The following is a 17,878-nucleotide window of genomic DNA, read 5'->3' as shown; positions in this document are numbered from 1 at the left end:
TCTAATATGTTCAGTGTTTTGAATTATCTATACATCAGAGAATGAAAAATATTTTTTTTATTTATATTTCTTAAAGGTGTTATTTTTGAAAGTCTAAGTTAATTTTATGTCTATTGTAGATAAATAGTTTTCTTTGTATTCTTTATCAATGGTGATTATTGATTACTTAGATTTTTAATATCCATATATTAACTAATGGCAGTTACTTTTAAAAATAGATGTTCAGCTATGATGGTGTAAAACAAATAAAGTAGTGTTTTATAAATATTTTTGAACGCGTGTTGTACTATGTCACAGCAACACGTCTTATGACTATTTTCAAGCTAATGTTTGACATAAAAAAATTAAGAGCGAATTATAATTATATAACTGACCAATAATAACTTTGAAGTCAATATTCCAAAGTCAATCTTTGTTTTTATCTTCCAATACATGATACATAACATTATTCTTTAAAAATAGTGCTTAAGGTGTTTTGGAGAGAAGTATCCTATCCTATTCGCATCCTTTATCTCAATTACATATTTTATCTAGAAGATGCAAAAACTTTTATTAGTCAAATTTGATAAATTAATTTAATAAAAGAGTTAAATGACAGTGTTAAAAGAGGGAGTGTGTTAATGGTTTTCAGTTTCATGTTCAACCATTATATTTATATTCACATGTTAAAACAAAAATGTGATATAAATATTGTGGTTAAACATGTTATTTAAACTGATAAACCATTATACACTCCTTTGGCAATATGAAAAATACTAGTATGTGTTGGTATAATAGGTATCTGCAGTACCGATCGGGCTCTAATGTTGGCATAACGGATACCTGTAATACCGATCAGGCCGTGTAACATGGGATGTAGTTCCGCATTCTGCCGCTATGTGTAACAAGATGTAGTTCCAATTTTTTGCCGCCAAGTGTCTCGATGTCGCGTCAATAGCATGTCGAAGGTAATGCATTGAGTTGGGGGTCTTTATATTTATTTGTCTATGATTTTGGCTAAGAAGGTCATTAATTCATGTAAGTGACGCTATGTAAAGATTTATCTTTAGGGACGAGGAGAACTTAGTAAAGACAGTAATTATTTTTATTTTTCTATACTTGAGTTGCCGAGATCTCCTTAAGTCTGAAGCAAAAAGGAAAATCCAGGCAACGCTGGGTGCTTTTAGCTAGTAACTATAATAATTTTTAATAAGTGAATTGTTCTGTGCAGTTTTTATAGAAACTTATCCACTGAATAGTGTTATGTTCACTGTGTTAAAGAAAGTTCACTTACAAAATGCAGAAGATGGCCATAAAAAATTATTTCATTGCATTTATTTCTGTAATAGGTAGGCTACATCTGAAAACAAAGGAAGAGAGAAGTGCTTTGTGTGGAGTGTAGCATGTATTTTTTTTTTAGTAGATTATTTTACGACGCTTTATCAACAGCTTAGGTTATTTAGCGTCTGAATGAGATCAAGGTGATAATGCTGGTGAAATGAGTCCGGGGTCCAACACCGAAAGTTACCCAGCATTTGCTAATATTGGGTTGAGGGAAAACCCCGGAAAAAACCTCAACCAGGTAACTTGCCCCGACCGGGAATCGAACCCGGGCCACCTGGTTTCGCGGCTAGACGTGCTAACCGTTACTCCACAGGCGTGGACTGTAGCATGTAGTATGGGGCAGAAACATCGACATTATGACAAAGTGAAGAAAAGCGACTAGAAGCATTTGAAATGTGGATATGGAGAAGAATGGAGTATGTGAAATGGACAGACAGAGTAAGAAACGAAGCTGTGTTGGAAAGAGAGGGTGAAGAAAGAATGATGGTGAAACTGATCAGGAAGAGATAAAGGAATTGGCTGGGTCAATGGCTGAGAAGAACTGCCTTCTAAAGGATGCACTTGAAGGAATGTGAACGTGAGAAGAGTTTGGGGAAGAAGAAGATATTCGATGATAGACGACATTAAGATACATGGATCATATGAGGAGACAAAGCGGAAGACAGAAAATAGGAAAGACTGGAGAATGCTGGATTTGCAATGAAAGACCTGCCCCTGGGCAGAACACTATGAAAAAAAAAATCTCTATAAGTTAGAAGTATATCAACTGGGATTAACTGTATTTGGTGAGCATAATACCAGAACATTCTTTAATGGGAAATAATGTGAATTCCTGTTCCTCACCTGTAAATCATGAATAGTTTTATGCAACATTTCGTTAAAAATGTCATTTCTCCTGAACTCATTTTTGTTCATCTTCAAATTCCTACCACAGTTGAGATACCAATGTCAAATCACGAAAGATATAGACTAAAATGTTGTAATGATGCTTGTGGTTTCAAGTTGATGTAATGTAAATGATATTAAAACAGGCACTAAGGAAAAAACTGTGATAAAGTACAGAAGGTGTAGGTTTATGTGATGAGGTCAAAAAGTGTATTAAAGCTTGCTGAATTGTGTTAAAGTACGTTGTAGTGAACTTGGATCTTGTGGATTGATACGAAGGAAAGGGCTGAAAATTAACTAGAATAATAACTTTATATTGATTAGATTACAAAAATGAAACAAGGTTTAAATGTAGGTAATACAGTAGCAGCAAAAAGATGGAAATAATTGGACTGCCTATAGTAATTCTATTCAAGGCTTAAATATCAATACTTAATAAGAATAAGCAAATGTTACAGAAAATGTGGAGACAGGTTAATGGTAATAAATATACAGGGTGGAAGATAAGGTAGTACATTAATTGTAAAGGCTGGTTCACAATAAACCGGAAACGAGAATCTGAACGAAAACGGTAAAATTGTTAAAATGTGTACATTTAAATGTGAGCATTCACAATTAACGAAAAGCTTGCCGGAGCCTGGGATCGGGAACGGAAAGTTGGCCAAGTTTCAACTTTGGCGTTCACGTTTCCGATCACAGCCCACTAGATTCATTCTATTGCCATCTAAAAGCTATTTTGTCGTATATTTTGTAGAAAGAAGACTGTGACATAACCTATGCATTATTCGTTCTGTGCTGTGCATCATGGAGCAAGTTTCATTTGATGAGATTCTAATATTGAGTATTGAGGAAAATCCTCACGTTTACGATAAGAGGCGCGCCTCATATAAAGATGAGAAAATGAAGGAGAATACGTGGCTTTCAATAGCTGCGTCTTTGAACACCGATCAGAAGTGAATCATATTTTATTACTGTATTGGTTGTATTACACACTACATATTCATGCTTCAATTCAATAACTACTGTTGTGTTCATTTTTGTTCTATTACAAATGTTTCTTCTCTAATTATTTTACGTTATGGTAGACTTAAAATAGGTTGTGATAATAAAGATGCATGGGCATATTTATAGTACCGTACATAATGAAATGTTTCAGTTGAAATTTCGAAGTTGGTTAACTTGTGTTTATGTTGGCTGCCTTGTACTCATGAGAGAACGCCATTGGTCAATTATACACAAATAACATCAGAATGCGTAATATCGACTTTACATATCGTTATTGACATGTATATCGATATGCATAGTCGTCTACGTTCTTGGTTTATTGTGAATAAAAAATTTTCATATTCACATCCTCTGCTTCTAGTTTTCATTCTGGTTCTCCTTCCTGGTTTATTGTGAACCAGCCTTTAGATGTGATTCCTTGAAATGTAACGAACAAAAAAGTATTGTAACTTTTATTTCAAAACAATAATGTAATTTTATTCTCACAACAATAATTACTTTCTACAATTTAATTTAAACACTCCCGTCAACAATGGGATTTCCACTCCACACAGCAACAAAGTATTCGTTATTGCACTCCACAGATGACAATGACAATTCACTTGGATTACTGCGAACAACAATGCACTCCTAATCTCAACTAATGTTCACAAAGCACTATTTACAACACAAAACTGTCAGTTCTCAGTTCGTTTGCCTTGGCTAAGTTCTTCTAGCTCAGTCACTCAAGTTCACAGTACAGTGAAACCTGTCTAAAGCGGCCATCTGAAGTTACCTTGTAAAATGGCCGTTTTATCAGGTGGCCGCTTGATTAAGGTTGCGTTTTTTTATGAATCAGCATGAAAATACTGAATTTCACGGACTTTTTAGGACTGTGCGCTACAACAGTCATGCATATTAATGTCAGCCTGTTCCATTCTTGCAACTAGCCATTTCAAAACTCGCTTGCGCTACCTCAGTTTAAATGATTGGATAATACCTTGATCAAGGAGCTGGAGGTGTGATGTGGTATTTGGGAGAAGAAACACCTATTTCATGGATCACATTGCGGTTTTGTCGTTTAATCTTGGAATTGAAATCGCATAGCTAATTCTCAAACAATGATGATGTCATCCAAGCTTTATAGTTGGCAGTCCACTTCACCTCCAATAAGCCCACGTCAACATTTTTCAAACATCTCGGTTTCAATGATTTCCCTATCATTAACAGTAGTTCTTTTTCTCCTGCAGCATTAAAACAAAAGAGCAGCGTTATTCTGTCTTTTGCCAACTTCCCCCCTTTACACTCTTTTTTCTTAAAACTTAAGTTTTGTTAGGGAGGGCCCTGAAAAAAACCCTGTTTCGTCAACACTGTAAATGTCTCTGAGTTCATATTCCGCAAGAATTGAAGGCAGTCTATTTTTTCCATTCTTCAATAACATTGGTTGCAACGTCACCTTCACCAGACACAGAACGAAATGCAATGTTATGCCATTTTCTAAAGCACTCTAACCACTATTACTAACAACAAAATGTCTTACATTGAGTTCTTTGGCAATTTCAAGAGCTTTCTCTTGAATCATAAGCCCACTTATTGGCAATTTCTTCGCCCTCGCACACTTGAACCATTCATAAACGAAATCATTCACATTATTAAACACAGATTCTCTTTTCCTCCCATTCTTTTAATATTTCATCTTTATTCTTAATTATACCGTTTATTTGTGTCCTTCCATATTTGAATATTTCTGCAATTTTTCTCGCAGATGTTCCCTTCTCATTTTTCGTCTCACCTCTAAACTTAACACCACTATAAATTTATTGTTAGACATGATTTCTCTCTCAAACTAACTTCACAGTTCCTCTGAATCAAGTGAATGAAAAGAAGAAAAATTCGTAAAAGCTGGTCCATATAGAGAAAGATAGAAAGAGGAGAAAGAAAATTAAAAAAAATTCGAATGGTTAACTACCTAAAACATACTGTGACATTTTCGATAGAAAAATTCCGTGTTTCAATCCTTAAAAAACGAATAAGAATTTATAGCTGTGCACGGTCGGAGTGGAAAGTGACAAAAGAGTCATAAAACAGTAACCAACTAACCCCAAGATATGGAGGGCGTACTGTTGTACACTTAGCTTCCTGTCCTCTAACCATCGAAAAAATAGGTCAGACAGTATCCGTGAAAAGATTTTTTGTTGGACAGTGACCGTTATAGTCAGGTTCCAACCCAAATAGACCCCGGCCGCTGGCCAGCGCATGAGGTGGCCGCTAAATAAAGAGAGAATTTGTATTGATCTTATGGAAAATCCAATTGGTTCCAGAGAAAATTGGCCTTTTGGCCAGGTGGCCGTTTAAATGAAGTGACCGCAAAGGCAGGTTTCACTGTATCTCGAACCCAAGACCTTCAGAGACAGTCCACTGAACTTCGAACTCAGGTCCCCCAACTGCGGTCCACTGCACTCGAACTCAGGACTTCCGGCAACAGTCCACTGGCCAGGACGCTCCCACAGATGCAGACACACTCAAGTCGAACTCCGGTCTCGAAGCTGGCTTCACTGCTACACAAGACTGACTCGCTTGCTGTCCAAAAACTAGTAATGACTACAACAACTGCTCAGCTCACTTGCGTCTCCTATTTATAACTAGACCATAGTTTCGGGAAAGTACGATGCTCGAAATTTCTACAGATGCCGAGAAGATGGCGCCTCTCGACTTCTCTGGATTGCTCCCCTCTGTCGCAACTGCTTTACTTCCCCCTCTCTGCCACGGCCCAGCATGTTGCCATCTCTCCTCTCCTCTCTACACTGCACGCTGGCCCCCAGTGCTCCATGGGGCTCGTCTCGTCTGCCGCGCGCCCTGCCCTCTTGCGGGACGCGTGATCGACTCTCGACGTGGCTGTCACAGTATAATACCATTTTGCTCGTTTTTGCGAGGTTTTTGAAGAAATAATACTTTTATGCCGACATTTCGATCGCGAATTTTACGAGTACTGTTTAAAATACAGTTTACTTTCTTGTATAACAACGAAAAGAACGTTTATTATGTTCATGGTGCAGCAGTATTTTAATTAGAAAATTCACAGATTTCGAATTAATCGATTGAAGAAACAACGGAAACATTGATTGTCGGGTCACATACAGAAGGTCTAAAAATCTGGCATTGCTGTCCAGACGGCAGACAGTTTGCCTAGTACTCACAAATGATCAGCTGTTGTGATGTTTACATTGCATTAGTGTGCAGTTGGACGTACAGCGATACAGTTTAGTTTATTTCAAAACTACGAGATGCCAGAGTTCACAAATCGTGAGTACTTAGACATGATCCAGGCCGCGGAAGAATTCGGAACAGTGAAGAACTACTGGCCAGAGTACATCATAATTGGACTAGAAGATGTGAAAGCTGCACGAATGCTGATTGTGGACATTTTGAACAGTACCTGTAAGATGTGAGTGGAATGTGGTTTACAGAATTTATTACTCTTTATTTCATTATTAACGCCCAGAATTAGTGATTCGTAAAACAACAAACTGTAATGTTAATTACATTTTGTTCACAAAGTTACATCAGTTTTATTTTTTCATTAAATGTAACTGAAACTTCAATCCTAAGTGTTTTCACTAATTTGGACATAATTTTCATTTTCACGTTATTTCTTGTTACTGCTGTACGTATTTCTTGCTTATATTAAAATTATTATGCCATAATTAGTATTGAATTGTTAGTGTAGTGCATTGTAAGTTGATAATTCTGCATTCATTGTTGAAGTGCGCCCAGAAACGAGAAATTTTGTTCATTCGGGTTGTTAATTGACATTTTCTGATATTAAATTACACAAACTAAACATTTAACAGTTACGTCCCTATCCAGAGTTTACATAGGTCATTTTTGTGCGAAGCTTTATCCCCAGATTAGCTTGCGAAGTATTGCATCGAAGCTCAGTACATTTGTTTCTTGCCGTCCTCCCCTCACCTGCTCCAAGATACACGGTGAAAGGTAGTTGAACTTAACCCACCCCCTTCAAGTCACTGACTGCATGGGATGTGAGGTACTACTTATGCAGCATTATGACATCTTGTAATCGCCGTCAGCATTTTCGAAACACTTCTAATTATCTCACTATCCATTAGTCCCACAATTTTTTTTATTTGACAAAACTTAGGCTACTTTAAATAATGAGTTCTATGGCTCCTGTCAATAATTAATGTACTACCTTACCTTCCACTCTGTATATCATATCATATATATATATATATATATATATATATATATATACAGGGTGTCCCATTTATCTTGTGCACCTATTATAACTTTTGTGTTTGGATAGGTATTGGAATTTTTGTTTTTGAGTGTTATGTTAGAACGAGGGGCTAACATGAGTGTAGAGATTTGGTGCATGTAACTACATTATGGTACAAGATACACGTGACATCATCAATTTTTCAAATAGCACTGATTAATTAATTCCATTACTGCTAATGACATCATCCATGATAATGAGCGGGAAATATCTGCTGCTCTATCACTATAATATCGTTGGTTTACAAGCAAAATACATTAATGGCAAAGTGTATCAACATCGGTTAAAAATGCAGTAATCATAGGTTACGAAATGACAGTTACACAGTAACCATGGTAAAAATGTAATTTCTGTGTAATTAATATTAATTGTAATTATAATTTTAATTGTATTCTTCATATTATAGTTTTAATTTCCTGGCAGAAGGCAAGAGAAGACCTGATGGCCTTATCTCTACCAGGTTAAATAAATAGACACTAAATACTACATAAGTTCACCATCAGTCCCTATTCTGAGCAAGATTAATCCAGTACCTAGCATCATATCACACCTCCCTCAAATCCATTTTAATATTATTCTACCATATACATCTCGGCCTCTCCAAAGGTCTTTTTTTCCTCTGGCCTCCCAACTAACAATCTATATCCATTTCAGGATTCGCTCATATATGCTAAATGTCTTGCCCATTAAAAAGATTTGGGTTTTATGTTCCTAATTAATTATGTCAGGTGAAGAATACAATGCGTACAGTTCTGTGATGTGTAACTTCCTCCATTCTCCTGTAACTTCATCCCTCTTAGCCCAAATATTTTCCTAAGCACCTTATTCTCAAATATACTTAGCCTCTGTTCCTCTCTCGAAGTGAGTGTCCAAGTTTTACAACCATACAGAACAACTGGTAATAGAACTGTTTTATAAATTCTAACTTTCAGCTTTTTTGAGAGCAGACTGGATGACAAATTTTTCTCAACTGAATGACAGGCATTTCCCATATTTATTCTGCATTTAATTTTCTCTAGAGTGTCATTTATATTTGTTACTGTTGTTCCAAGATATTTGAATTTTTCCACCTCTTCAAAGGATAAATTTCTAATTTTTATATTTGCATTTGTACTATGTTCTGGTCACGAGACATAATCATAAACTTTGTCTTTTCGGGATTTACTTCCAAACCTATCCAAACTTGCCTCAAGTAAAATTTCCGAGTTTTTCCTAATAGTTTGTAGATTTTCTCCTAACATATTCATGTCATCCACATAAACAAGCAGCTGATGTAACTCATTCAATTTCAAATCCTCTGTTATCCTGGACTTTCCTAATGGCATATTCTCCTTGCTTTAGCACACAGTGAATTGGAAAAGCATCAGACAGAAACTAATCTATGTGGGCTCTGCTGTACGTTTCAACTCAGACACAATTTAATTTATTTAATAGAACTAGTTTCTTGGGAATACCAAATTCAATGAAAATATTAAATAAAACTTCTCTCTTAACCAAGTCATATGCCTTCTTGAAATCTATGAATGACTGGTGTACTGCTGTACCCTTATACTCCCATTTTTCTCCAGTATCTGTAGAATAAAACAATCAGATCAATAGTCGATCTATCACGTCTCAAATCACATTGATGATCCCCAATAATTTCATCTACATACAATCTTTGAGAAATATCACTCTTGTTGATTTCAGATAAAATTTTATCCAACATTCTTTTGAAAACATTAACTCCATAATATGGCATCAACAAGAGTGATAGTCCTCAAAAGTTACTATAGTTAGTCTTCCCCCCCCCCCTTCTTAAAGATAGGTAAAATTATGGACTCCTTCCAATGTTCTGGTACAATTTCCTTTTCCCAAATAGCAATACAAGCTTATAAATTTCGCTAGAAAATGCGCTACCACTATTAAAATATTATTAATATTAATAATTAAGTTTTCTAACATAATTGATGCTATCTTCCACTCTTGTCCTTGTTTTCTCTTCTTATTTTTCAGTGTAAAAAGTTTCCAGTATCTGAAAAATTATTATTTCAGCAATGGGGATACAGTACAACTTTAATTTTGAAACTCCAATCACAGACTGTCCTCCCTTAATGAAAGCACATGACAAAATTTCAGAAGAATTGAATTAAAAATGGGAAGTATTTTGTAATTCAAACTTGAAGCCTCTCTCCCAAAAAATTATATAATAAAACGCAGATAAAAACTTTTTATTCTCATATCATGAAACATTGGACTTTCACCTACCGAGATAAGGAACATACTGCCTTCATATAGCCTACAGAGATTTTCTATGCAGACCGGTCCCAGGTAGTAATGTTCTCTTGGCTTAATGACCGTAATGCGGAGTGCCTGTCCTGAGGAAGCTAAGCGGTAAAGGGTGGAGTGGAACCTACCTGTTTAGGGAAGCATGCTCAGACTTGTCCGTATGCTTGAACACAACCACTCGCTGCCCACCAACAGATTCTTTTTAGGTAAAAGTTGGCGTGGGATTGGTCTGCATAGAAACTCTCTGTATATGAAGATTAGCCTAATTGTTGGACTTAGATGGCAGAACAGAAAGAGAAATGAAGACAAACTAAATGAAAGTGTCATCAATAGCTATTATAAATAATTAAGAAAAATGATATGAAAATGTAACAAGGATGAAAGAAAGCTGCATGAACATATGATGATGATGATGATGATGATGATGATGATGATGATGGAGATTAACTTGAAATCAATTTTCTGCAACACCAAAATATTTTTTCCATACTTCTTACGAAAAATTAAAAATTCATGTAGACTAGGTCTAAGCAGAAAATCTCCTTAGGAGATCTTTCATTCAATTAGTTCGACAATGTTAAATTACACAACACTGTGAACTGTTACGAAGTTTAGAAGGTATAGGCCTATCTGATGAGGAAATCAATAGATTTTTTCCTATCATATTCTTATTTGTACTCAGTAAGGTACTAAGACTTACATCTTTAAGTTTAATGTTTCCCCAGTCTGAGTCTTTCAGAGTTGTTCCTTTAAGCATGACTTTCTGGCGATCAGGTTGGACACCTGTCAGGGCGAAAAGTTGCGCTTTGAACACCAAAGGATCTTCGTCAGTGTTAACTTCCACATCAGGATAGTTCTCTTTGCCCCATTTTACCTTTACTGAAAATATATAATTAATACGAAGTACATCAGAATACAGGCATTTATAATTAAATACGTTTTTGGTTATATAAATATGTAGGATAAAAGAAACATATTTCCATGCCACTCTCAGATTTACACTATGTCATTCATGCATATTTACAACATGCAGAATTACGAAAAGCAAATAGGCCTACTATAAGAATATTTGCACACATACAAAATATGTAAGCATACGCCTATGATGAAAAGATTTGGCTACTACTTAGGCACTAACAAGCTCAAATCTAAACCTAAGCTTATTCAACCTACCAAACCTAGGAAAATTACTAGATATACATAAAGCAAGAATAATATTAATTGCATCAATCCATATCACATATGAATGTTGTTATAGTTCCGTTCTGTAACAGATGACATGCTTTGTTCGTCTGTAAGAGAGAAAGGGTCTGGGCTGTAGTGTGAACCAAAGCTCTAGAAAATATCTACAATACATTTCATGGCTACGAAAGAACATATTATATAGCAAAATAAATTCCTTGTATTCATAATATGAGGCATAAATCACTTCCTTGATCTTGGATAATGTATCTCAAACGAATCTGTGATCATACGGTAGCAAAGTTCAACTATCTATCATACATCACAGAGCTCATTTGACTACTAGTATAAACTCACAGATTCATCTAAGTTATATTAAGACGAAGGGATGAATTTTACGTGCACTTAAAGATGATGAATAAAGTTTGCTTCGGTACACAATATGTTAAATTTTTTAAAGGTTAAAACATTTTTTGGGTAAACTTCTAGTTTATGTAGCTACACCAGTTTTCTTCCGCAATATTGTTTCAGAACGATGGAATGTTCCTCTACAGAATGTATAAAGATCTGGGGAACATTTCGTTAGGACTAATCCAAAAGAAGGCAGATAATGATAACAAAGAACATTGTGCACAGAGACTGTCCTGTATTGGTTATGAACCCATGAAAAATGAATAGAAAACTTAAAACATCCATCCATATAGTAAACTACAAGTTTCCGTGCACCAGAACAAGAGACACCCGTCCACAAAATGTAGGAAGTATGCCCAGGTCCCTATAAAACAGATTTTCGTAATTCTCCAGAAGAACTACACTAAAGAAGGCCATCTCCCTTCCCACTCTCTTAATTACCAACATAACACACGAGAGGTCCAACACGAATTAGGTACTAGGAAAATGGTCTGTTTCCCTAGTATTGCGTTTTGGAGTTCTCCAGTGTTATAGCTTATTGGTAAGAAATGAGGAGAAGGGTTACAACAATGCATTAGAATCGCCTATGTAGCTAAATTTTAAACGAATTTTATGTTGAAAGTATTATGTGGGTGTTAACCAAAGCCACATGTTTATCACTATACTGCGGAACTTCATCCATTTGCATGTTTTTATCGATTTGGCATATTGAAAAGGAATAGTGGATCTTTGCCATTAATGGTTTTTACGTTCGAATGAAGTCAACTTTATTTTGCATAAATACATATTTCGACGGTTTTACCTTTAAAAAGGATATAGGGTATACCTACATATTTTTTTTTTTTTATTTTGCATCTTTAATTGAATACTTTAATTGAAACTACCACCTCAGCCTATATCGTTAGCTTCCTGGAAAGGAAAGGCATAGAAGGGGATATAGAATGTGAGGAATTACCAAGGGCAGAAACAAGGCATTCAAAGCAGGAGTACCATACCAATATTTAGAACATTTGAAATCACCCGAGTTTTGGCCTGCGGGAACAATCTCACGATGCTTTCTTTTTCGCAGAGATAGGCAACAGACAGAAGGCGTATCACTTTCGTAACATCGCAGGAGCAGGAAGAGGATGTTCACAAGAACAAAAGAAAAAGGCCCCCCTTGGGAAGGTAAAGCGGAATACAAATGATGACTCGGCACCCCAGACCGGAACATTGACATTACTTCTGTGGAATGTGGAAGGACTAAAGAACGTACTACACATGGACTCAGGAAATGAACTAATGAAATACGATCTACTTATATTGACAGAAACAATGACCATTGAATCGATAGATCTACCGGGAAGATACCCAACACACTTGCTGGCGCAGCAGGAAAACAAAGGAAGACCAAGCGGAGGACTATGGTGCTTTTTCAGCCCAAATCTAGGACAGAAGACACACCAAATTGTTGAAAACAACTTCATACTTCTGAAAACTAACACGATAACCATTCTAGGCATGTATCTCAAACCACACACAGATATAGATCTGATAGTACAGACTATAATGAGTCCTTATCTCAAACAGACCCCAGAGACCCCACAATAATTGCAGGAGATTTCAACTGCAAGATAGACAAAGACGGACAGAGAGGAAAAATTCTAGTGGAAGCCCTTGAGAAAGAAGGATTCACACTACTAAACAAGACTGACCAGAAGACATATTTTGCGCCCAACGGTAGCAGCACAATTGATCTCATATTCTACAGAGGGAACAATCTGCAAGTAAGAGGGCACTCAGTGGCATACGCCTCTGCGCCAGCGCCGCTCAGGAAACATGTCCCAGTAACAGCCACTTTCAGCGTAGGCAATAAAGCTCCTAGGGGCAGAGAGAATGCGCCCAGAATATCGGGGAAACTCAACCCACAAATACTGACAGCAGCCAGCGAAGAAATAAGCTCAATTCAAGAGACCATAAAGTGTGATACAACAGAAGCTTTCCACAAAATTCAGCGATTACTCCAGACCGCCACTACTCCAGCAAGACACAGAAGAGCAAAACCGTGGTTTGACACCCAGTGTTACAGAGAGAGGAAGGTTACGTTGCAGACCTTGCATCAAGCAAAACGTACAGGGCTCCCACAAGATCTGGAGAATTACGTGAGTGCTAGAAAGGGATACAAAACCCTCCTGAAAGAAAAAAGGAACGCCCACACTAAAAATGAGGGACAAAAACAAGTGGAAGCGGCCAAAACAGACCCCTTCGTAGCATTGAGGCAAAGGAAAATACCAGTACCACCAAACATTCAGATGAAAACTTGGCAAGCACATTTCACGAACATCTTGAACCCAGATGGGGACAGCTATGCTTTTCCCAAACAGCCCCCACCAGAAGAAGAGACGTACAGATGCATCTCCACAAACGAAATCACGGAAGCGATACTGAACCTTAAAATGAAGAAAGCAGCTGGACCAGATGGGATTGTGAACGAACACATTATAGACTCCTATCATGTACTAGCCGGGGCATGAGATTCCCTCTTCAACCGGTGCTTGGAAACGGGAAACATACCAGACGCTTGGAGGCTATCACACATCAAGATGCTATATAAAGGCAAAGGAGCCACTGACAACCCCAACTCCTATAGAGGAATAGAGAACAACGCTTTCAAACTATTGACGACCATACTAACAAAGAGAATCACGGAGATAGCGGACGCGCAAATGCCTGAGCAACAGTTTGGATTTAGGAGAGGTCGCTCATGTTTGCAAGCGGTAGAATGCCTGTTAATGGACATCCACGATGCACTTAGAATGCCAAAGTGGAAGTACTACACCATTTTCATCGACTATACAAAAGCGTTCGACAGCGTAAGCAGACTCATACTTTCGCAAAAATTGATGAAAATAGCAGGACTAGATGAGCACACAGCGACCTTGGTCCACAACATCCTAGCCCAAAACATCATTAAGGTAAATGACACTGTCACAATATCAGAAGGAATCACCCAAACCAGAGGGATATTACAGGGAGACCCACTGAGTTCATTGCTTTTTAACATCGCTACGGCTGATGTAACTCAAGTTTGCCCGCCCACAACCTCCTTGTTTATATATGCCGATGACATGGCCCTAGGCTCGACAAAGAAAGAAGACGTGCAAGAAACCTTTAACCGGATTGTAAACTGGGCAGACGAAAACCAGCTTCAGATCAACAAAGACAAAACAGTATAAATGACGTTCAGGAGGGGAGATAGAAAGACGGACGACACGCTCTACTACAAAAATGAACCACTAAAAGTCACCAATGCGTTTAAATATTTGGGAGTAACACTGCAAACAACGACGAAATCCTTCCGGATCCATGTCAAAGAAAGGGCAACATCAGCAATGAAGGCAATATTTGATATTAAGAATATAAGGCAGTTCAGCCTGGACACTGCTATTAGGTTCTTCAAGGCAAAAATTGTCCCGATATTAACCTACGGCATTGACATCATATGGACCAACCTAAGCCTAAGAGATCTCAGAACTATGATAAACGTCAAAGCGCAGTTCTTGAAAGCAGTCCTTGGGATCTCAAAACACGCGCCATCGAGAATAGTCTACGAGTTGGCGAGGGAAAATTTCTTGATAGAAGACCTACTGTACAAACTGCCATCTACCGAGAGCTCGACCAGACTGATGGAGGAAAGGAGACAGAAAAGAGACGAGATATGCCTTGATTTCTATAGCACGAATGTGATGACCGACAGAACTTGGGCAGGACCCAACCAAGAACTACGACATACAGTAACAAGTCTGGCAACCCACGGCTACCACCACAAACTCTGCAAGACCCAACACTACCACTCTCCTAGCCCGGAATGTGTGTGCAAACTCTGTGATCAGCTCTGCGAAAGATATCATATAATAAAATGCAAGAACAGAATTAAGTCAATTAGCGAATACAGCAAAGAATAATAACAAATCAACTCTTGCACACTTGTGCGCATTGCTTCTTATTAATTAATTGAATATTATATAAACATCTTTCCTCGTTTTTCCCGATTTATTATCTAATTTCAAAATTTCTTTAAGATAAATATAAGAATAATTTGCAAGATATATACAAATTATGTGAAAAAAGAACCTCTGGAAGGAGCTCTCTTATGTTGCTGCTAACACCTCCAGGAAAGACAGCAGCATCAACATGCTGTAAAACGTGGGCACTCCCCTAACAGGAATCCCTTGCAATTGTGCAAAAGGTAAAAAAACTCGCTGGAAGCAGTTCCTGGATCACAAGGTAAAGCAGTGACTGCAAAATTTAAGCATGTGTTGGAGAATAATCCTGGTTGTAAAAGTATGCTCCATATTACTGACATTCTCAGTGGAAAATGTGAAACAGTCACTGATATAATAAAAATAATAATGATGGCTTGCTGACAATTATTACTTAAAATTATTTTCATTTATATCACATCATTAAATCAAATAAACCTCTAAAGTGTATTTTTTACTGCGTGTATTTCAATTTTTAGCTGCATGTATATTTTCAGGTTTTTTTTTTTAGTGCATGAAGTTCAGTGGTCTATTTATCACTACAGAGTTATAGTTACATCTCACAGAAGCCAGTGAAGCAAAAAGAAAACTGTGTCCCCTTTAGGGATAAATTTCAAAACACGGATTTCTTCCTGTCCCTCTTACTTCAAAATTCCAACCATGTGCACACAAAATAAATTATTGGCTCTTCGTAAGCATGATGATGCGCATTCGACAAACGCAGATAAATCTGCTCTTTTTAGTATTTTAAGATATAATTGTCAGTGAGGAATCCGTGTAATGAAATTTTCCCCAAAGCTACAATATAATAAATGTGGACCAATATTGGGAGTGAGCTACTAAATTCAAATAGTATGTAAGAAATTGAGGATAAATTGAGGATAATTGAGGATAATGATGCGCATTCGACAAACTCAGACAAATCTGCTCATTTTAGTATTTTAAGATATAATTTGGTAGGCAGTCCGTGTTCTAAAATTTTCCCGAAATTGACTAACTTACAAAGATGCAGACAGAAATAAATATGGTAGGATGCATGTTTATACATTATGAAAAGATGAACGTAAGTTTACATATACTGAAAGGCAAATATGGGAAGTTTTATGAATTCTTGACAAAATACTTGTTGGATGTTCAGAACATTATGGGATAACCTCCATAAAGAAATAACAAAATTAAATGTTAAGTTATGGTATCATATCTAAACGATGAAGGTTATTAGTAAAGAAAGCGCATGAAAACCATTTTTTAAATACTTTTTATGCATACTACTGTCACAAGAATAGAGGTTATGCTTACCTTTATACGTTGGCATGGTGATATATTATAATTTCTCGAACGATATACAGAAATAAATCACTAATTCTTAGAAAAAAAATTATGAAGTATAAATCCTCAAATGGAATATAATTCTTAAAATTTTTCAGAAATTACTCTTCTAAAACTAAGCAGTCAGCATCATGGCTACTTAGATCTTTGAACATTCAATTGTTTCAGTTTCGCCAAAACCTGTTAATGAAATTACCGATATGTAATCCCAAAATTACCCGACTTTACTGCAAAATATCCTCCGTCCGAATAATAATAATAATAATAATAATAATAATAATAATAATAATAATAATAATAATAATAATAATAATAATAATAATAATGCAATCTCGCAATGACTGATGTTTAATTATGACGAACGTTCGCAAGGTACTACATGAAAAAAATTATGCATCTGTGGCGACTCGTGGGTATTGAATTCAGAGGGCTACATACAAAAATAAACCATGCAACTTACCTTATTTAAAGATTTGTTCCATGCGCCTTGTCTTGTAGGTTGCAAACTTTTGAATCATCTTCTTATTAAAATCTGATATGTCGTTTAACATAGTCTTTACAATGGAAAACATAGCTAATGCGGTCAGTCTCTCTTCTCTCATCGTATTTCTGAGATAGGATTTTACTGCGTAGCTATGCGTAGTAGTTCCACAATTTCTGAAAATGAGGCCTGCAAGTTCTCAAATAGAAGAAACTGCAAGAGCTTGACTGGGTCACTGATATTTCTGAATTCTTGTCTCTGATACAACACAGTGAGTTCCGTTTTTAGTTTGTCTTTATCGAACATTGGAAAAAGTTTCACACTTACATTTAGGCGCCGGGGATAGAACCCGGGTCCTTGGTTCTACGTACCAAGCGCTCTGACCACTGAGCTACCCCGAATTCAATCAGCGCCGGAGCGAATTGTTCTCCTAAATATTAACTGTCAATATTACAGATAAATTCTGTAGGACAAATTAATATGTCTATAATATTCTCTCAGCTAGCAGTGCATAACTGCGGATTCCCGGCCAACAAGTCACTCAGCGGAGTGCGCTCCTAGTATAAATGGCAGTTGACATTGGATACACGTCAACATATAATTATATGCCTAACTTGGAGTCAGGCCACAAAGGGAAACATCGTAGGAGGAAAGTTCGATCCGGTGCTGTGGATTGAATTCGGCGTAGTTCAGTGG

General features: G+C 36.8%; 1 protein-coding gene across 1 annotated transcript in view; it reads right to left on the bottom strand.

Annotated features, from left to right (window-relative positions):
* Window positions 1–16,862, bottom strand: part of Usp14 (ubiquitin specific protease 14) — a 152,527-nt gene extending 135,665 nt beyond the window's left edge. The window contains exons 1-2 of the mRNA XM_069823918.1: window positions 16,672–16,862; window positions 10,458–10,636 (exon numbers count right to left, since the gene is read on the bottom strand). Of these exons, the coding sequence (XP_069680019.1) occupies window positions 10,458–10,636; window positions 16,672–16,687 (195 nt within the window). The 5' untranslated portion in view covers window positions 16,688–16,862. The remainder of the gene's footprint in view (window positions 1–10,457; window positions 10,637–16,671) is intronic.
* Between the last annotated feature and the right edge of the window lie 1,016 nt (window positions 16,863–17,878).

This window comes from Periplaneta americana, chromosome 4 (assembly GCF_040183065.1).
Source record: "Periplaneta americana isolate PAMFEO1 chromosome 4, P.americana_PAMFEO1_priV1, whole genome shotgun sequence".
Lineage (NCBI taxonomy): Eukaryota > Metazoa > Arthropoda > Insecta > Blattodea > Blattidae > Periplaneta > Periplaneta americana.
The sequence above is the reverse complement of the archived record's forward strand: the minus strand, read 5'-3'. Positions and strand labels throughout refer to the sequence as shown.